Genomic DNA, 21,452 nt, shown 5'->3' on the forward strand with positions numbered 1-21,452 from the left:
ATGAAAGTCTGGTAATGGGTCCTTCTGAAGAGTAGCAAATTGACACAAGGCTAATAAACATCTTTCCTGACATTACCCCCCAAAACATTAACCATTGGGTTAAAATGAATGGCTGGAGATACTTCTCTGTCAAAACAGACTCATTTAAGGAATCTGTCGCCTCTACCCATTCATATATATCGTTTGTTTTTGTTTTATTATATTTAACATTAAGTTAACAACATTAAGTTTCAGGTTAATCTGGCTGAGGGAGTTCATAAACCAGACTCATTTAAGGAATCTGTTGCCTCGACCCACTCATATACATCATTTGTTTTTGTTTTTTATTATTTAACATTAATTTTACAACATTAAGTTTCAGGTTAATCTTGCTGATGGAGGAGTTGCTAACATGTCACGTACCTCTCCTGTCTGGGAGGTGCTCTCTGTACTCCAGACCCTGATCAGATGGTCGTATCCTCCAGTGGCCAGAAACGTGTCCGCTTTAGGATGAAATCTAGCACAATATACAAACGCTGGATGAGGAAACACCTTCTCCGCAGAACTCTCTGGTGTGTCAAGATTCCAGATTCTGAAGGAAGGCATTAGGAAGTAGTAGACTGATTATATAATGGCTACAAAAATGGACCATCTTAAACGATATGGTAAAACATGGAAAGAATGACAATTATTAGGCCAACCACAGTATCACAATATATAAGGTACACTGGTTTTCTCTACACATTCAAATGCTGGCAAAATTAACTTCAACTGATCTATACTCTACAGAAACCTTCACAACAAGTTTCCTATTTCAGAGGAACAACAAAAACAGGTTGTCTTTCATTCAAAAGTTCACAATTTAAAAGTTACATTTTGAAATGAACAGTTACAAATATTCTTTTTATAGATAAAGTTGCTGAAGCTAATGGCATGATATGATATGTGGTGTTAGATATGATATGATGTAAGATATGATGAGACATGATATTATATGTGATGTGATGTAAGATATGATATGAAGTGACATGATATGATATTATATATGATATGTGATGTTAGATATGATGTGATGTGACATGATATGTGGTGTTAGATATGATATGATGTAAGATATGATGAGACATGATATTATATGTGATGTGATGTAAGATATGATATGAAGTGACATGATATGATATTATATATGATATGTGATGTTAGATATGATGTGATGTGACATGATATGTGATGTTAGATATGATATGATGTGACATGATATGATATGTGATGTTAGATATGATGTGATGTGACATGATGTGTGATGTTAGATATGATATGATGTGACATGATATGTGATGTTAGATATGATATGATGTGACCTAAGGTATGATGTGACATGATGTGATGTGATATGTAGTGATATGACATGATACATCATTGATATCACAATAAATACCTTGCAGTGCCATCAGAGGATGCAGAGAGCAAACGATCTCCATCTGATGACCAAACTAGGTCATAGATGATACCAAAATGACCGGGAAATTGACTCTTAAATCTTCCTGACGGAATCTAATAACAAAATAAAATGTGAAAAGGATCACTACATGGGTGTGGTTAGTATGTGATCGTTTTCTAATGCCGCTCCTACTCTTGGAACTCACTTCCACTGCACATCAAGTCGGCACCCAACGTTAACATTTTCAAAAACAGACTCAAAACTTATCTATTTTTGACTGCCTTCCCTGAGCACTAGCGCCACTGAGCATTGGGTTTCCTCTGGATATTGGCGCTATATAAATTTGCATTTATTATTATTATTACTTTATTACATCATGGCCAGGCAAGGTTATGTAACAATACACATAAAAACCTAAGACATTCCACTACAGCAAACAGCTCATATTAATATCTTGTTTCTTACTCTCAAAATAAAGTTGTTACCAGTTATCTTACAAGAGCCTGACAAAGATAATTCTCCTTCAACAAAAATTAAATAAGTTTGGGTCGATCATGTAATTAGGGGCAAAGGTAACAGGAAATTACTATGCAAAATGGTAACACTGTTGCCTGAATATAAAGATGTATTTCAGCTACTGTAAACCGAAACCTTTCAAACCCTAGTTTTTTTCATGAGAAACACAACTCACGTACCTCAAAAACTGTGTCACAAAATATGAACACCAACTAATTCACTGGCATATTCCCAGGTTTCATGATTCCTTTTAAAATTCATTAATTTATATATTTAATGATAAAAAAGATCAATTAAATTTGAATGATGCATTCACGAACGATGATAACATTACCACCAAATAGCATGAGAAATCTGTAAGGCTTACAACACCAATAGATCTGATATGAAGCAGATGGACTTACCTCATAAAGTACAATAGGGTATCCATCTTTGTCTTTACAGCCACAAGCTAAAGCTCTATCAGGACAAACAGAAAATAGACATAATTTATTGTTAATGATAATTATATGGCAGTAGAAGACACCTTGTTTAACCTGTTGTACCGCAGCCATTCAAATCATATGATTGTTACATTCTCAGGCTGTTCAGCCCAACCTTATGAATAATAGGACACATGTAGGACTGAAGATGAGACATAATAAAGCAAAGAAGGAAAATAATAGGACAAAGTAGGATCAGAGTAGAACTGAAGAAGACACGTTACTATGTTCATTATTCCTGCTCAGACCGGATGAAAGAAGGTGTGATCGTTGAACGGTGTGCATTCTCAGCAAGCTGTTACAAGGGTGGCCGACAACACACAATCGTCTGCTCAGTGGTTTTATAAATCTCCTACATCCTTTGGAGTTAACAGGAAGTTAATATTTGAATGTCTTTGAACTCTTAACAAGAGTGTCATTACACCCTTATCTAGTATCTGCATTACATAGCAACTTGCATTTTGGCACTTTGTCCATGGTTCCTCACCAAACAGATCCAAATATAGTTCCACTTGAACCAATACAGACATCCTTCCAGCTGCTTCACTCAACCAAATATAACAAGTTGGCAAACACTTAACCCACCCCTGTCTTTTCCTGTCCCGCTCCTGTCCCACTCCCACTCCTGTCCCACCCCTGTCCTGTCTGGGCAATTCTCATATTAGTAATGCAAGTTCATAAGTATCTCTGGTTCGATTAGGCTCTGATTCAAATGATTCAAACCCAGACCTATTTTTCTCTTTAAATCAAAATGGCACTTTGAAAGAGTTATATACTGGTGAGTTAAATTGTACAAGAATAATGAAAATGCAAATACTTCAATTCAAGGATTAAACCTCCTTCAACTAGATTAATATCACTGATGAGAACTTGTCTTTTTCCCTCTAACGACCCATCAGAGAAATGAAATATGCATATTAGAGACCATGGCTGCAATCAACTCACCTTCCATTCGGTGAGAATCTCAGTACATAGCAGCCTTTTCTGTCCCCAGCAATGGATAGAGTTGGTTTGTTTGGTACTCTGCACATCTGACCCCGTAATCTCGACCAGGTCGTAGGTATCACCTGGTGTCTACAGTAAGACAGATATTGCAAATCTTTTATCGAGAGATTGAATTAGACTCTTCTGTGTCCACCATATTCTGCATCATAGAGAACTTTGAGAGCAGAGTGACCCCCAGAATAAAGCCCAAAGAAAATGGTCAATGATAAACTTTACAACATCACCCTATGGAACAAGGTGCCTCTCCTAGAATGTTTTAAATTAATGACAAACTTATAAGCACAATAGTAATATCCACAACACTTAAAGTATATGTTCATGATTTTAACATAAACCTTTATTCACCTCATCCACCCTTTGCAGCCCCTACCTTAGCTTACCCAATCTCCCAACCCGTTCTACCTTTGCCACACAGCCCATCCTTCAGGGATAACATTAAAGTCGGAGAGCCAATTCCAATTTCCACTACTAATACACTAACTTTCAAGGAGAGCGAAATATTGTAACCAAGGAGAAAAATCCTTTCCTCCCTGTTTTGTTCCATGCTACCTAATAAATCTTTTGTTAAAAGATTACTTTTCATTTTCAGACACATGACAATAAAGAGATGAATAAACTTACACAGGTGTAGCAGATTTTAGACCTAGTTCTATAGTGCTCTTCAACTCTTTGTAAGTCATTAAACCCTGCTCCTGTTGGCAATCAAAGCAAAAACATACGCTACAACTTAGTTCATGATAACATCAACATTGGGGTGGGGAGGGGGGGAATGGGGTGGGGGGAGTCCTCAAAATAGAAACATATATATGCTGCACAGAGGAAAAAAGAATTTGAAGGAACAACTTAAAACAAGTCAGTTTTGGGCAACATTAAATAGGATATTAATGTGTTAATAAATCAGTATTCCATATATCTCTCATTCTTGACAATGTTAAATCCATAATATGTGGTGCATGATTGTGCTTCACAGTTGAGGCCCTAAAATGGAAATCCCTGGAAGAAGACTACATGGTTTATCTTATACTGATGAGCAAATGTTAAACTGTAACTTGAACATTTACTTAAAAAATTGCATACACCGAGTATTGAGTCACATTGCTAAAGCTTAGTCGTGCATTTCTCGAAAGGGTTGGGGGGCCAATTGCGCATGTGATTGGTCTTTAATGTTTGAAGCAGCTTACAGATCGATGAATATTCATAGGTGGCACATGACAGGGTAGAAAAGGGTGTGACCTAAATAGTTAACTCTTAGCAACATGTATAGCAGGACCCACCTTTTGTATTGCATACAGAGATCTACTGCTCGGCTCAACATTCTCGGGCGGTTGCATCGGTTTAACGGTCACGTAGAGAGTGGATGGGTAAGCCTGTCTAGGACAGTTCAGCCACCACTGGTAAACCTAAAAAGAAAATATCTGATATTAAAGATATGACAACTCATCAACCTTACAGGATGGTGATGACTGTTTGGGGAAAGGGTATAGCACATGACCTCAGGCATGACATGACCATCTCATGGTGTAAAGGGATAGGTGAAACAATACTTGAAGGAAGTTAAAAGTTATTACAGGAAGTCAGGGTATGTTTAACGTAGAGAGGGAAAGGAGGGGTGAAGGGAGGGGTAAAGGGAGGGGTGAAGGGAGGGGTGAAGGGAGGGGTGAAGGGAGGGGTGAAGGGAGGGGTGAAGGGAGGGGTGAAGGGAGGGGTGAAGGGAGGGGTGAAGGGAGGGGTGAAGGGAGGGGTGAAGGGAGGGGTGAAGGGAGGGGTGAAGGGAGGGGTGAAGGGAGGGGTGAAGGGAGGGGTGAAGGGAGGGGTGAAGGGAGGGGTGAAGGGAGGGGTGAAGGGAGGGGTGAAGGGAGGGGTGAAGGGAGGGGTGAAGGGAGGGGTGAAGGGAGGGGTGAAGGGAGGGGAAAAAGAGGGAAACAGAAGGGAAAAAGCAAAGAAAGTTCGGTGAGGAGAAAGGGGAGGGTGAGGAGAGGTAAAAGTGAGGGGAGAAAGGAGGGTGGAAAGACAGTGGAGGGGTTAGGAGGGCATGTATGAATTTTTGTGTCATTGATTCCCGTGTGCAACCACTCAACAAGTGGAAAGTCCTTTGGTTTTACATTTAGTTTTACAAAACATACTTGATATATAAGCTTCTTATCACAAACCATAACGATCACCATTTTAGTAAGCTGCAATGAAATCAAGCAATTGTGGCTTTCTTTATTAAACTTACATCTACTTGGTTAGGCTTTGCTTTAAATGCAAACGGCGGATGGAATAGCTGCAGTCGAACCTTCTTTTCTGCGTTAGGTTCACCATTAGATCCTATAAGCTGGAAAAAAGAGATGACAAAGAGAATAAAAAGCATTATTAACGATAAATAACCATACATGATTCTTCTTAATTTAATATATTTTTCATCATTTATTTCCCTCTCTCACGTCAATGATGTCGTTGAAGTTCTCCATTTTCATAGTGTCCAATATAGTCAGAATTACTCTTCGTGGAAGGCATTTAGGAGTGTTAGCTCAGTGGTTAACGGCGGTGCCTTCCAATCATAAGGTCCCCGGTTCGAGTCACTCCAAGATTAATGAATGTCGTCCAGTTACAGAGTTGTTGACAATTGACAATTTATAATCATGGGCTTTAAATTTGAATGTAAGAGACTGACTTTGGTCAGCTTGCGGCTTTGATAAGCCATTGAGGCTTCTTTGCGAGTTCCTGCTTGCATGAGGATCTAAAATACATACAAATACATTTACTTCACATAACATTTTGCTAAGATATACATAACTGAATTAAAATGAAATAATAAAATGATGTATGAATTGTTACCTTTAAGAAGCCCCAGGCAATTCGATGCCATGCTCCGTCTTCCCTGAGCATCTTGGGATTCAAATTAATCACGTTCATACTAACAAAATCTAAGATCTGACAAAGATAAAAAAAATTTAAAAAATTAAACTGTTAGCAAACTGCTTATCCACTACAGAGCCTTTGTAGGAGAATGTGTAAAAGTAAACGTCAGGCTAACTTACTTTTACACAAATATAAAAGAAAACAAACTGAATAGCCTACATAACCTTGACTCAAAGTGTAAGATGATATTTTTTCCCCTTCATTGTCTGTTCTTTACACTGTAGCCTTACAAACAGTCATCTAGGTTATTGCAAAGTATTTAATCATTTATGAAATAGTGCTTGAAAAAAAATAGTGTGAATTTCAAGTATTTTGGCTGCTTCCAATAGGGCTAAAAAGCACAGAGCTTCCAGGGTCTTCAACCCTTGGACTCTTAAGGCAGGTCCCTCAACCCCATGCCTGGTAGGCACTTGCTCGTCGACTGCTCCTTCTTTTCTGAGAATGTGTATAAGAAGGTACAAAGTCTAAACACCGGCTGAAAACAATTGATGTACATATACCCCATCCCCCACAAAAACAAAAACATGCAACAGTTAGTTTGCCTGATGTTTCAATCCTAGCAGGATCTTCTTCAGAGGTTAAATGACAAGTGAAAAAAAAAACTAAAAATAAAGATAGCATTGTGCTTACCTCAAAGAATAATATAATTTTTGGAGCATTTTCACTGGTTGAGACCAGATGGAGAAAGCTTTCATTAAATACGAGCTGCTCTTCCCATTTAGGAATTAGAGACCTGTGCATGAATGAGACCAGATAGGTAAATGAAAGCAATGAATCTGCACTCTTCAAACATTCAATGTTTACATAACACAGGAGTTAAGAAGACTTCCATCATTATTATTATTATTATTACACTGGTGCTTTTATAGCGCAAAATCCCAATATTCAATGCGCTTAACAAAACAAATACAAATCGTTCAACTTAAGCCATTATATACCAAATGTTTCAATTTTACAATATATATAAACATAAATCTATAAATCAATCTTGGTAGGAACATTTCTGTTTTGGTCTTACAATGTTTCAGAATTTCCACAGCCATATGCATAAAACAAATTACCATTAATATTGACTGATCTTCATAAATATCAATGTTGACCAATTTGTCATTCGTGAGCCTCACTTATGCAGAGATGGAAAGTGGAGACATTTATTATTCACAAATCAACCTGTGTGACAAACATTGAGACAGCTGTGATATCAAGACAACTTTGCGACAGACTTCTTCTTGAGCTTATGTTGCCCCAAGCATGCATCGGCAGGGATACCCTCTATGGTCACACAGACTTTTGACAGACAATATTATGAAGAGTTTAATACATTGTGAAAGTCACAAAAGAATGTATTAATATGAATAAAAAAAGATTGACAGGTACAACACCTTAGTCATCTGAGTACAACTGAGTACTTAGAGTATAACAAATATTAAACTATTGTTAAAAACTCATCTCTATATACTTTTATACGGCACTGATAAAGGTACATAACTACTCTCAAACACAAGGTGCACTTCAGTTAGTTCTAATGATGGATGTTGCAGAACAATATAAATGTTGCCATTAATTCAAAGATTGTCGGCCATCTCTGTCATAACAAGACGATATATGTTATTATTTTCCAACACTTCTAGCTAGTAAGTACTGATATTCCGATCCACACTGGGGTCAGGATCACTTCTACCCAGTAACTATTGATATTCCGATCCATGAGGTCTGGATCACTTCTAGCCAGTAACTATTGATATTCTGATCCATAACGAGGTTGGGATCAAGCTTCACAATAGAGTCAGGTACGAAGGATGGGGATCGCTTAAAATAGTAACTTACTTCCGTTGCTTGAAATCAAATGGTTGAGTCAACACCGGCATGATAAAATCAACATTTTCGTTATGGTTTTCAAAGAAAGATGTCACAGGCCTTTCTCTGTTGAAGAAATGAAATTAATGATTCAACAACTATTTTTAAACTCTTTTTCTTTTATTCTGGAAGATCCGTTAAGGAATCTCAATATCTGATATCGCCAAATATTTACCAACTTTCAACAGTTCATTATATAGAAAATATGAACCAATTATTTAAACATCATATATTAAATATTCATAGAAAATGGGAAGGAACTGGACTTTAGACTGTCTACTTGTAGGCATTGCTTGATTGGAAAGCTTGTAACTTAAATTCCCTTTGATCATTGGGAGTCTGAAAGCTGTGATTTGCAAGCTTTGTACAATATTGCACACCATCTATCCCCCTTGGATAAGATCTGTGAACCTTACCCTACCTTGGGATACAGGGTAAAGCCTCTCATCATAATATTGCACATCATCTATCCCCCTGGGATGAGATCAGTGAACCTTACCCTACCTCAGGATACAGGGTAAAGCCTCTCATCATGAAACAATGATAATTAATCATCTCAATGACGTCCTCCTTTTCACAGACAGGACTGCTGTGGGTGGACTTACTTTGAGGACTTCTTGACGGCTGCACCGGTGCTCATATCAACAATGTGCACCCTCACCAGAGGGTGACGTACATAGAGGTCTGTTTTGAGTCGGTCACTCCGATGAATTGTCACACAGAATATCCTGCCATCATCCACTGGAGGTGAGGGTCCCAGTGATTCATCAGTAGAGGCTGTAGATAGAATCCAATCATTAATATTAACATCTGAATTATTCTTTCAAAGTCCACCCCTCCCCCCCTCCCATTCCATGACTTGGGATGTTCTTGTTAGTGTTCCGCCGAATATATCATAATCGGTTATTACAGATTACCGATTAATTCATGTGACAATCGGGCCGATGCCGATTATTTCATAATTTTTGTGGAACTGGCCTAATATATGATGTATTGTTATGCATGATCACCAACTTCTAGGCCAATACAATCAAAGATTAAATAAGACTTAATATTCACAGTAAAGATTAATGGAGCAAATAAAGAACACTGTGATTACACATATAAGGGGCGCTGTATGTTTATAATGATGAGTCGCAATATTGCAATCCCACCACAAAGCAGTAAATGGCAGTGCTGTACAGACTACAGAAGGGGGAAAATAGTAGCCATAGGCTATGAAATGAATAAAAAAATCAGCCTTGCTTTAGTCGGTTGCAGTTAAGGAGTTCAGTTACTGCAAAGGGGTTAGCATGTATGGTACATGCAGTCAGGAAAAAAAGTTGCTTCTGGATTTTTGCAAAAAAAGTGCTTAAGTATGTTTGCCAAATCATAAAATACTGTAATGCAGTATGACTACTGAGGACTATCGCCAAACATTTTTGGGGATTTTTAGTAGTATTTGGTGCCTTGATTTCATCATTTTATCACATTAGTAAAATCTTGGGCGCATTCAAACTGAAAAGTTATGCAGCTCAAACATTCTCTACCCAAATTAGCCAAATGTACTTAGACTCACAATGAGCAAAGCCTAATGTTATCGTTTTCACCTTCAATTTTTCACGTACAGTGAAACGGCCAAAGTGGTTCAAAGTATATTGTTTTTATATTTAGTCAAGACAATAAATCTTTGTTATCAATCGTTAAACATGGATAACAGGGGGTTTTGTTAGATGCAAGAAGCGAAGTGACAAACAAAAATAGTTACATCGTCCCCCCTAAGCTTATCGCGAGTATACTGTATGATGCTTAGTGCCAAAACTGGACAGTTTATCGAACAGCATTAGTACAAACTGGTGTGAGGAACTGGCAGTACCGTCACAAAGTTGAATGGTGCACCTTCCCGGCTTTGAATAGCACTGCATCGAATGATGTACATTCTACTTCGTTGTGGTTGTGGTGAATCAAAAGTGAGGAAAAATACAATCGTTTATGTGGAACATAATAATCGTTTCCGCATAATCAGTAGCGCAACAGGTTGTCTGATAATCGGCCCGGTGCCGATTATCTAACCGATTATCAGTCGAACACTAGTTCTTGTGACATCATTAGTTCTGTGTAGATTGCTCGATTATGTAAGTAATCTCTCTTGTCCATGGATAATTCAGCAAATCACGAAATTACCCTTTACTGGATTTACAGCTATTATGTAGTACAAAATAAACATCTTCAAGTCCTGTATTTTTAGTGGTAACCATGGTGAATTATTCATACCCTTTTTCCTCTTCTTTTTCTTCTTTCTGATTGCTTCTTCTGGTCGTTCCTCTTCTCCTCCTCCTCCATCCACCTCATTCTCCTCCTTGGTTTCTCCATCTTCTTCACTTTTGTTCACTTTCTTCTTCTTCCTCTTTTGCTTCTGCGGGGTTTGTTCCAGCTCAGACAGGGACAGTGGTCCTTTGCTTCTGTTTTGGAGGGATAGTTAAGAAGTATTTAAAAACCCAACTGATTTATATTATTAGCCTGGCCAATTCTTCCTTTACAACAATAGGCAGCCACATGTGCATGAGCGAGACTTAGACTTCACATCGGGTGGCTATCCAATGTACAGTTCAAACACATTTTAGATTTTATGTTACAATTTGGAAGACCATTTCAGATGAAAACACTGTGGATTCTTCTGAATGAAAAACCGACCTTACATTATCTGGCAACGGCTGGAAGCCATGATCTCCCAGGTGTTAGGTTTTGTTGCCTCTAATATCTCCGCCTTTATCCAGTCTAGTTAACCACTCATTGTAGCCATCTATCCAACATCAGATTTACCAGCTTCATCCTGGTACTGGATGTAAAAACATCCTATTATTTCCAAGGATAACGGACATACTTCAATGATTATTAACAATAGTAATACAAACTAAAATGTTTGCAGTAATTTCTCTCTCTATATTTCTATTTTACAACCATTGAGTCCTTTCAGGTGTATTTTCCCCCACCCCCCCTGTCTCTGTGAATCCCAGGAAAATACCCGACAGTGTCCGTTCTCTTTCTCTCTTGTGTGGAACGGACATTTACAATCAAGTGACTTACTCATCAACCGCGTCCTCACGGTTCATACTCGGTTTCTTCTTTTTCTTCACCTTCTTCCCCTTTGAGGTTGGTCTCGTCTCGTCCTCATCATCTACTTCCTGTGGCCTGTTTTCCTCTTCGTCGTCGTCCACGTACCCCATGTTCTCGTTCCCCTTCTTTGGGGGGAGCTTCCGCCTGCGGGCATTGGTTTCATTCTTGCTGAATCTTGGACTGTCTTGTTCGTTATACGTGTTGGCTAACAACACAGAATCGTCTGCATTCTTCACTAACTCTGCACTTTGTCTCAGAGATTCCAACTGAAATATAAACATCATTGATAATCTCAAGATGACCATTGACCTCTTAAATTACGACAAATTTATAGTAGTAAGTAGTAGTAAGTTGAGTCTCGTCTATCCGACATGCTCAGTGATTAACCTCCGCCACGTATCTCGATCTTACACAAGGTTTATTGCTTCCTCAAAATTGTTAATGTTAACGTCCTTAAATTGCGACTTTATTTTCCAAGCAAGGTAGTCACAGGCCTTCCTACTGGTTAAGCAATATTCGAAAAATGCACTCGACTAAATCACTGGAAATAATGAATCCAAATTGTTTTAAACACTAGATATGTCAACGAATATATAATTATAAACAACAGTTTGTTTTCTAATATCATATCCTAAGTAAAAGGCATTTGGAGTTCTGTGATACTAAATATGGTTAGAATGCTAACATAATCTGGATTGGCTCCCCTCTAAGGGAAGATCCTGCTGGGATCGAAATGTTTGGGCCAGTTAGGTTTATACCCCTTGTGAAGGTCTCTTACCAAAAGGAGATTTATAAGCGTGTTACCAGTCGTTAGCATGGATCAAAACAATGTCAGTTTTACAGCCAGCAGCATATATGGCCTAGTCAAGTTTGTAATATTAATATTCTACAAATAATAACTTAGGCAAGATTTACCACAGTGTTGTCATCAAGGTCTGCATCTTCATTCTTCTTTCTCTTCTTTTTTGTACCTTTTTTGGTTTTTGAGTTCCTGAAAAGAGTTAAACGTTCGAAAAGAAAGTAAGATTAACATTACGCTACATAACCGCTCAGCTCATGATGCAGCAAAGTCACAATTAAAACTTATTGAATGCTTGTGATGGCTTCCCACATTACCCGGACATCATTTCCCCGCAGGACCCTACCCTGCGAAAGCAACTAGATTCTGTCTGGTGAGGTCAAAGGTTATCTACACATGTACTGGATCAACAGGTTCTCACAACTGAAACAATCTAGGAGACAGACTGCTGAAAACAATCAGACTATATGCCATAATCAAAAGTTCAAAACGTGTCACTGACCAAATGCAATATGTCTTCACTTTCATCCTCACAGTACACAACTTAGACTAAAGTAGTTGATATAGCAATGGTATAGCAAGACTGGGTGGAGGAGGGTGCAAAGACTGTAGCAGTTAGAGGGATGAGACTGAGCCGGGGAAAAAAATCTGAAATTTATCGATCACCGTCCTGTGGGAGGGGTTTAAGGGGAGGGGTGTCCCCCTCCCCTTTAGAAATTTTTTTGTCAGGTAAGGAGGGCTTAAATGATGATGATGCAAAATGGTGGACTCTAGATGGAATCTATCACATCACGTAACTCGCCAAAAAAGTGTGGAATTTCTGCTTGTATAATTTATCCATTAACTTTTTTGAACCAAAAAAAGGCTTTTTTGCTTGCTTTGTGCTACTTGATTCCACCACTGGTCAAATTCGGTGTTCCTTCCCTTCACAGTCCAGCATGTTCGGCAAAAAAAAAAAAATAAATAAAATAAATAAATCAAAAAAATAATAAAAAATGCGAATTACGAGAAAAAACGCGAAAATGAAAAAAAAAAAAAAAATCGGAAATCCGCGTTTCCGCGGAAGAGTCTCATGCCTGCAGTTAACACCTCTGTAGTCTTACCATCATTTTAATTATTATTTTCGCACAGATAGCATACATGTATTACCTTTTATCGCTTTTAAAATCTGTTTTCTTTAACATTTGTAACCGATTGATCCTTGGATAAATGTTGGAAAGTTCATCGTTGCTGCGCTTATCTTAATACCCAATTTTATATTAAATATAGTATGCCATAAAATATATATAAAGTAATCACTTGAAATGACACTTACTTCTGTGTGTCCTCTAGAGCTGCTCTCAATATCGAATCGAGAGATGTATTCTGTACTTCTGGTGGTTCAGATGGGCCTAAGGAGGTAAAAAATAGTAGAACTTTCTCAAGGTTTGGGACATTTAATTTTCAAGGGTAGAGTAGCTAATAAAAAGTAGTAAAATATAAAGAGAGATGAGAACAAAAATGTTGTCACTTTGTTTATCATTTGTGTTTATCAACTGCAAAACAACAAAAAAGTAACCTTATTAACTTCACAGACTTTATATGTTACCTTGTCTGTTTTACCGACCTTCCATTACCCAGCTCATAAATATTCATATTTAAAATATCAAAGATAAAATTTACATATACAAGGAAGTGGCAATGGGAGCGTTTTTTCAAATTTCAGGCATATTACATAATCAATGGTGGCTTACTGTATACTGTGGTGAGGCCTTAGGAGCCAATTTTCAAAGCCAGCATTTTCAGTCCAACAGGAAGCGGTTGACTTAAAAATCGAATATAAGAGAGTTTTGAGGCTACTGCATAATATAAATTGTCTTTGATCCCTGCCTTCGTTTTTCCTTTCATGACACAGACAAAACTGCACTGAGTTCAGTGTGGAAATCTAATGCTCCTGATTTTAACAAAAGCCAAAATATTCGATAACTTTTTCTTACTCAGAGGACGAGTCTCTTCATCTGTTGCAGCAGGCTTTGATCTTCTTTTTTTCCTTTTTGTTGTTTTTAAAGCCTTTTCATCTACCTCTGTGAGGAGAAAATATACCATAATTTAAAAATGTATAAATTTGGTAGAAACCAGGGCTTTAAGCCATGGAAGCAGAAAACAGCTTTCAAAAGCCTGATATTTTGGACATCTTTGAAACAATTTGAAGAAGGAATGTCAACTGTTGGAAATCTAAACATCATAACTTTAACTTCAGATTATCAATATCAAATGCCAGAATAAAGTTTATATTCCTTGCGAGAAACATACTATTTCTGACAATGAAAATGTTGTCCTCTATTATCATGCAAGGAATAATGCAAAAGGACTGAAGTTTTCGAAAGGAAGAAGATCTGGTAGCGAGCAGACAGAACAGCTGTCTCAGTGTCTGACACCAGCTGCTGAAAAACTGCTCAAAGAAGCTGCGGAACAGAGATGTGATGAAAGGATGAAAATGCTATTGCCCTGGAAGACATTCTGCTTACACATCATAAAGGAAGACTACTTCTTCCTAAGCAAGTGGCTTGGGTTTTGGTCATGTGGACAGTGACGAGGAAGTCATATAACTCAGAAAGGATTGTTTTTTGTAACCAAAGCATAGCTTAGTTAATGTTTTGTTGTTGTTTATGTTTATCATTTTCTTTCATTTTCCAATTTTTTTTTTATTCATTTGATCTTTTCATTTCATTTTGCAATTTCCAGTAGCATATCTGTTACAAGGCTAAGAAAAGAAGTTCAAATTGTAGTACTACTAGTAGTAGTAGTAGTAGCATGGTGGGCTCATAATTGACGCACTTAAGGATTGGATTGACGATGTCTGTCAACCTAAAATCCAAATCACTCAACTGCATGCATTTTTCATATGTGTAGTTCCTCAGAAATGTAATGATCTCAAAATATTTATTGTTCTGTGCCTACGCAACGTACAATTGAGAAGAATTTGAACACAAAATGTCTGCGGTGTCCAGTTCTTTCATACCCCTAAATTGACACATTTGTCAATAAGCTAACTGTAGAGTCGACCTAAGTATACATCCATTGACTTTGGATGCTGTTTGCTATGCTCTGAACCTCTAAAGGCCCGGTCACACTATACCGATTTTTTATCGGGATACTATCCGATTTTCCCAGAGGAATCGAAACAGACAGTTTTTCGTTCGGGTCTTCTAGCCACAGTGATAAAGGACCTGATTTGCTATCTGTTGAGCCATTCCGATGTGGAATAGCCATCTCCTAACTTTTGATATTGACTCCGTTTCCTTTTATCGGTTAGCTATCCGATTTCTCTTCCGATTTTTATCGTTTTTCGATGTGACGTCACTTCAGAATGTAGTCCGTTCCAGAACCCCTCAGATTTGGAGTAGGTATTCGAATACTCCACTGCATTCATTGCATTCACTACCACAAACCTCACTATTCGTCCTAAAATCGGAAAAATCGGACTGTATTCCGATAAAATATCGCTGTAGTGTGACCGGGCCTTTAGCTCAGACAGGTCAGGTCCCAGAGAGTAGTTGTATCATATTGAAGTAATTTTGGTAATTTTTTGGGAGTAAGATTTTCAAATGTCCAAAATACGTGTAAAACTGGGGGGAGGGTGGTAAAAGCGTAATAGAAACCACAATTTGGTCAGCAAATAGCTGAAATGGATTCAAACTCATGAATATGTAATTATGCTTGACTGCAAAAAGTTTAGGTGGCCTGCTGTATCCTTGCTAGTTATAATTGAAGGTGCTTCAATTATGGGGGTGCGTCAATTACGAAGCCTTTACTATGCTAGGCATACTACAGTGGTGTTCCGTCGAGGTTGACACGACCGTCCGGACGTGACGTTTTCAGACGTTTCCAGACACTTTAGGACGTTTTCTGACACCTCCGGACGGTCGGACGCTTTTGTACATTTTACTCCAACAATATTCACTTTTAATCCGGACGGAACATGCGGTTTACTGCCTACTTTTTCACACCAGATTAAATCGATCTTCTCAGTTTGTTACAATAGAAGTTACAATGGTGATATGTCCGATTCTGTCCGATAATCCGGACGTTTTTAGCCCGACTCAAAGTAACAAAACAGTAAGGATTACAGAGGCAAGAACCCTTTCATTTCAGAAAAGCGTCATGTGTCCGATAATCCGGACGCTTAAAGCTAAACTATGTTTCTATTCAAAAGCGATTTTAGAGGCAGTTCTATTATCAGCCCGCAAAACGTCTGAAACCGTCCGATAATCCGGACGGAATAAACTTTCAGTACAGGGTAGTATTTCTGCTACAAACAAAGTCAAAGGTGATACAAGTTTGAACACAAAATAACTGCAAAGAAATATATTGAAGTAACGTCATGTTTTGACAAAAGCATGCAATGTACAACAACTATTTACTAACCTTTCGAAACAAAAATTCAAGCAGGAGTGGGGAACAGTCACAAGAAATATGAGAAATAACGACATATTGATGATAATGCCCATCGGTGTTGGGCGACAACCAACCATTCCCACTATATCTTATCCTGGTTCTGAGTTGCTTCCGTTCAACAAAAATATCGTTTTACCTAGGCTCAAAACGTCGGCCAAAAATTTTTCAAAACAACGCGGTACACATGAAGTAATCCAATAAATCCCAGACTGAATAACGAATATAAATACACTACAGCATCGTTACTGTATTGTTTACCTCCTCCTGCCGACACAACCGAAAATGTTTAATGTTTAGTATGTAACACGTATTGAACCTTTTTTTAAATAATTTCAATGATGTAACATGTCACCCCCGTAGCTCCTTCAAAGTTGCTAAGCTTTTTATTGATAACGCCGAACGTACCCCATTACCAGACACACAAGGCGCCACGAAATGTAACACTGTCGGAAACATCTGAAAGTACTAGTAATATGCAAATATTACGAACTTTTTACCCCTACGGTGTATTTTTTCTCACCGTTCAATCGTCCGGCTATTTTTCCTTTTTTTTTCTTCAATGGCTATCGAAGTCTGTTTTTTGACGATGACGAAATGTTATTCGCAAAATTTGAACATGTTGAAAAACAAACAACAGGACGTAAAATCTCGCGCATATACTTTTACTTCCAGGAATCCAGGGTAAAGCACATTGCAGCAAAGGTTGAGCTCACACGCGCTAAGCAAGGCACCTGGGAGACTGCTTGGGCCACCCCTCCTCTATTGCGACACGGGTTAATATAGTGTTGCACGTTTTCTTGGCAGTTTGCCAGGGTTTTAACAACTCCTTGTTAGGTCAGAATAGAATGCAAATTAACAGGTGTCAGGCTTGCGAGCAGAAACCGGGACATGACCTAGATTTCCAGGGTAGTCAATACTTTGTGCGCGCACCTGCAACCCCTTCAAGTTCAAAAGATCACAATGAAAAGTTTTTAACTATCAACAAGTCACCACGTGTTTGGAACTTCAGACAATAAGAATGTAACATAGGGGCTACGTAAATACGGGATTATAAACTACATACATAAGAATAGTACAGATTTATTCATATCGTTAATCGGCTGTTGTTTACTCCAGAAAATAAACTTTCAATACGTACAATATCAATCTTTCGTACAAAAAATCTTAAAAATGAAAAAAAGTGGCGAAATATAACTATAAATGACATCGTGGAACCCCCCGCATTAGTAAACGAATCCATTTCATTACAGCATCAACTCTCAAGTACCGCAAGCAGTGTGTACCAGTACCCTACGCTATAATAATATACAGCCTGTGCGAAGATGGATTTAACTGGATATACTCCCTGCGGTTTTGGCTCAAAATTTATTAAATCGTTATAATTATTATAACAAAATGAGGTGAAATGCATAAGGGTAAGATTTTGTACATGGGAACCTTCACAATCCTCGTTTGAAGGAAAAATAAATAACGAAAATTTCAGAATAACTTTGAAGTCCAGTAACATGCTGAGCCCAAGTAACGTTCGATATTTGGTGTAGCCTAGGTCACGTAGTGCACGTAGGCCTATATTGACCCGCAGATATAGTGGCTGACGGTAAATCGGTAATAATAGAGTTTAATGTGCTAATTTAATGGTTCAAATATGATGTTTTATTGTCGGACACGTCTTATTTCTTTTCATTTTTCCCATTCCATCATTCTTTATTCCTCCCTCTCCATGTTTGTGCTGTCTGTTGTTGTTTTTTTTTTTATCTCTGCTCCAAAATTTCCCGCGAGTGACGAAGATTTGTTTTTATCTCTGCTCCAAAATTTCCCGCGAGTCACTAAAATTTCCCGGGAACAAGGTTTCCGTGTTACCTCTTTTTTCCTGGCCTGAGTATTTTTCCTAGTAACCTTTAAAATCTCAATTTAGGCACAGAGCTTCGTCCGTCTCTCGTGTCAAAATGGACGAGACAGTACTGTACCACCTCGCGGGGGAATCGAACTTTGAACTTCGCACGCTTTTAATAATATTTGTTAACAAAAAGTGCTGTATGTATTTACCGATATTAAATTGTCGTATGACACTAAAAAAATTTCCTTGGTAGCTGTAAGTCTCAAAATAGTAAATGATAGTGAGTAAATATTTCTGCACAGTTTTTTCAGTGAACTTGTAATCCTTACAGGCTATTGTTATTACGCTTAGGAATGGTCGCGGCCGTGTGACCGCAAATGCTCTAGATAAACACTCCACTCTTTTGTTACTATTGGGCTAGTAAACTTTACATCGGACGTTTTCGGACGCTTTTGGCTTTGAATACTGGGTATGACGGTTTTTTTTCTAACCGGACACTTGGACGGAACCAGACACTTTCAGACACTTTCAGACGTTTTCAGACGTTTTCGGACGATTTCGGACGTTTTGAAATCGGACGATTAGGTCAACCTCGACGGAACACCACTGTACTACTAGTAGAAGCCTACTACTAGTACTACAGACTTTCGAGTGAGCAATATCACTGCAAAGAAATCTTCTGGTTTGCTTTAAATATGAAACACCCGAAAGTGTAATTGATTCTTCGCTAAGAAATAGGGCTATATCAGACCTGTCAACTCTCCCGGTTTTACCGGGAGACTCCCGGTTTTACCCGAATCTCCCGGCCTTCCGGATTCATATTCTATTCTCCCGTTTTTTTTTAATGTTTCATAACTTGCGACATTTCTGAAAATAGCCAACAATTAGTCCTATGCTTAGTAATTCCCTACAGTAACGCTGAACAGGAAAGGCTACTCAGTGTAGTTCGCAAGGACAAGACGGACAGTCGGTCAAGTCTCAAGCTTGATGGGACTCTATCTAGCATACTACTAGCCATGAAGTCACAGTTCCCAGAGTCCACTGTTCCCTGTTTCAAATGGAAGCCTACGCAAGAAACCCTGTAGAAAGCGAAGCGAGCTGCTGTAAACTACAACAAGAAACACTTTTGGATGATTCTCTCACTGTATTGCATAACTGCCATAGGCCTAAGTAGACTATACTTATTTAGGAATAGGAGTATTTATATAATTTCAGTTGAAAATTACCAAACTCCCTATTTTCCCCTTGTTCTCCCTATTTTTTTACCCTGAAAAATGGTATTCAACTTATTTTGGGGTCAAACAGGTTGACAGGTCTGCTATATGGAGTTGAAACAGATAATCAACCATATCCCAAATGCTAGGCCGATGTAGACTTAGTGCAGCACTACCGTAGCACTTGACAATAACACATTAACAGTTGCCGCTAACCCAGGCTAGCCTACTATATTACGTTGTTATTATTCGTTAGGCTATGACTATTGACAAAACGGTTGCATTTAGCAAAGCAACGCTCTCAAATGTAACAAAATACTAAAAAGACGGGAATACATTAATTGAATATAGAGAAAAAGTCATTTATATCACAATATGTCCTTAATAATACCTGAATCGTCCATAACGAGGGCAGAATGTTAAATAGAAAGCAATTGCTGTTCGTTGCTAGCCGTCACATTCTTTCGTTTGTAGTCAGGATTGTAAATAGTGTTTCGTTGATCTGTTACATGCTCAATGATTGGTCAGAACAAGCATGAACTGACAAATCAAAACGATTGGTATATGGCTGTATGAATCTTAGGGAATTCCCAATCTATGTTCGCATTCGCGTCAATGATAATTTAGACAATATTTGATATCGGCCGTTGATTCACGCTGTATAGTTTTACTAGAGGTAAGTGAAATCTGTTGACTTTTCCATCATGGCAGGCAGAGGCATCTATATACCATAGTCCTACAGCAAACCTCACTCTAATTGCAGAAGTGCCGGTTTTGCAGGGGGAAAAAAAATAGGAAAAACAAAATAAGTAGTACTCCGCATGATTATGCATTACCTGGTGCTATATTTGTCAATTAAAGGCATTGAAGACCGTCGCCTCAAACCGCGAGCCGCGATCTGAAAAAAAAGGTTAACTTTCCGTTGCTTGTCGCTACAAAATGCAGACAGAAATGAAACGTGATACCTTGTTATCTTTTTTATCCAGAGTTCCAGACCTGAGATGTCCACGCTAAGTACACTGTGCTGTGGGTATTGACCGTAGCTGTATGTATTGACTGTACAGTGTACACTAGTGTCTAATTACCGACGGTAGCAAGCTGTGTGTGTATTTTCTGGGATCGATGGTGGTGTGTAACACTTCTGTTACACCTCATTCGAACTAGGTGAGATTACCGGCATGAGACGTTTCTTTGTGCGCGAGTCTTCACACCCTTTAAGGACTGCTCTGAAAACCTGAAATGTTTTATCAACACTTTGAAGTTCTGTTGTAAGATTAAGTCATGCAATTACATCATTTATACAACACCTAATTATATTCCGGCCATTTGATTGGTCAATTGCTCGTCGATTGCATGCAAAATCCGCTCTATTGCACGCTATGATGATAGAACCATGCGTTATACTTTTTTGATAGCACTTTTTTTGCAATGGTAAGAGAGCAGAGAAACCTGTCTGTTCAAAACAGTCTGTTGCATGAGTGCATTTTACATCCAATTATATCCAAATTTGAAGGTGTTGTATAAAGCAAATAATGAATGGTTTCCATTCGTGCAATAGTGCAAATATTTCATTCGTTGAAAGATGTAATTTGCTCCATTCAACGAGGCTGCGCCTCGTTGAATGGAACATTCCATCTTTCAACTCATGAAATATTTGCACTATTGCACTCATAACCATTCATTATTTGTATAATATTACTGTATTTTATTCAACTGACCCAGATAGCGGGAAAATATCATTACCTTAAGTTCATTTAAAGGTCAATGTTAAATTGGTACGCGTGTCTAAGTATTTTTAACGTTTAATTTGCGCGTACGCACGCGCTGTTCTCTCAATATACTTAACGTTCACGCAGTTTCACTACAGGTAGATAAGCGTGCAGCG

General features: G+C 38.2%; 1 protein-coding gene across 4 annotated transcripts in view; it reads right to left on the reverse strand.

Moving 5' to 3' along the window:
* LOC139974393 (jouberin-like) overlaps positions 1–20,075 on the reverse strand; it is a 37,028-nt gene extending 16,953 nt beyond the window's left edge. For all 4 annotated transcript variants that reach the window (XM_071981516.1, XM_071981514.1, XM_071981515.1 and 1 more), the window contains exons 1-17: positions 19,959–20,075; positions 14,056–14,142; positions 13,395–13,470; positions 12,196–12,271; positions 11,251–11,546; positions 10,438–10,625; positions 8,790–8,961; positions 8,155–8,250; positions 6,958–7,060; positions 6,244–6,339; positions 5,642–5,740; positions 4,698–4,823; positions 4,045–4,115; positions 3,364–3,492; positions 2,341–2,395; positions 1,418–1,533; positions 403–571 (exon numbers count right to left, since the gene is read on the reverse strand). In XM_071981516.1, coding sequence (XP_071837617.1) covers positions 403–571; positions 1,418–1,533; positions 2,341–2,395; positions 3,364–3,492; positions 4,045–4,115; positions 4,698–4,823; positions 5,642–5,740; positions 6,244–6,339; positions 6,958–7,060; positions 8,155–8,250; positions 8,790–8,961; positions 10,438–10,625; positions 11,251–11,546; positions 12,196–12,271; positions 13,395–13,470; positions 14,056–14,142; positions 19,959–19,971 — 1,968 coding nt within the window. In that variant the 5' untranslated portion in view covers positions 19,972–20,075. The remainder of the gene's footprint in view (positions 1–402; positions 572–1,417; positions 1,534–2,340; positions 2,396–3,363; positions 3,493–4,044; positions 4,116–4,697; positions 4,824–5,641; positions 5,741–6,243; positions 6,340–6,957; positions 7,061–8,154; positions 8,251–8,789; positions 8,962–10,437; positions 10,626–11,250; positions 11,547–12,195; positions 12,272–13,394; positions 13,471–14,055; positions 14,143–19,958) is intronic.
* Between the last annotated feature and the right edge of the window lie 1,377 nt (positions 20,076–21,452).

This window comes from Apostichopus japonicus, chromosome 9 (assembly GCF_037975245.1).
Source record: "Apostichopus japonicus isolate 1M-3 chromosome 9, ASM3797524v1, whole genome shotgun sequence".
NCBI classification, from domain to species: domain Eukaryota; kingdom Metazoa; phylum Echinodermata; class Holothuroidea; order Aspidochirotida; family Stichopodidae; genus Apostichopus; species Apostichopus japonicus.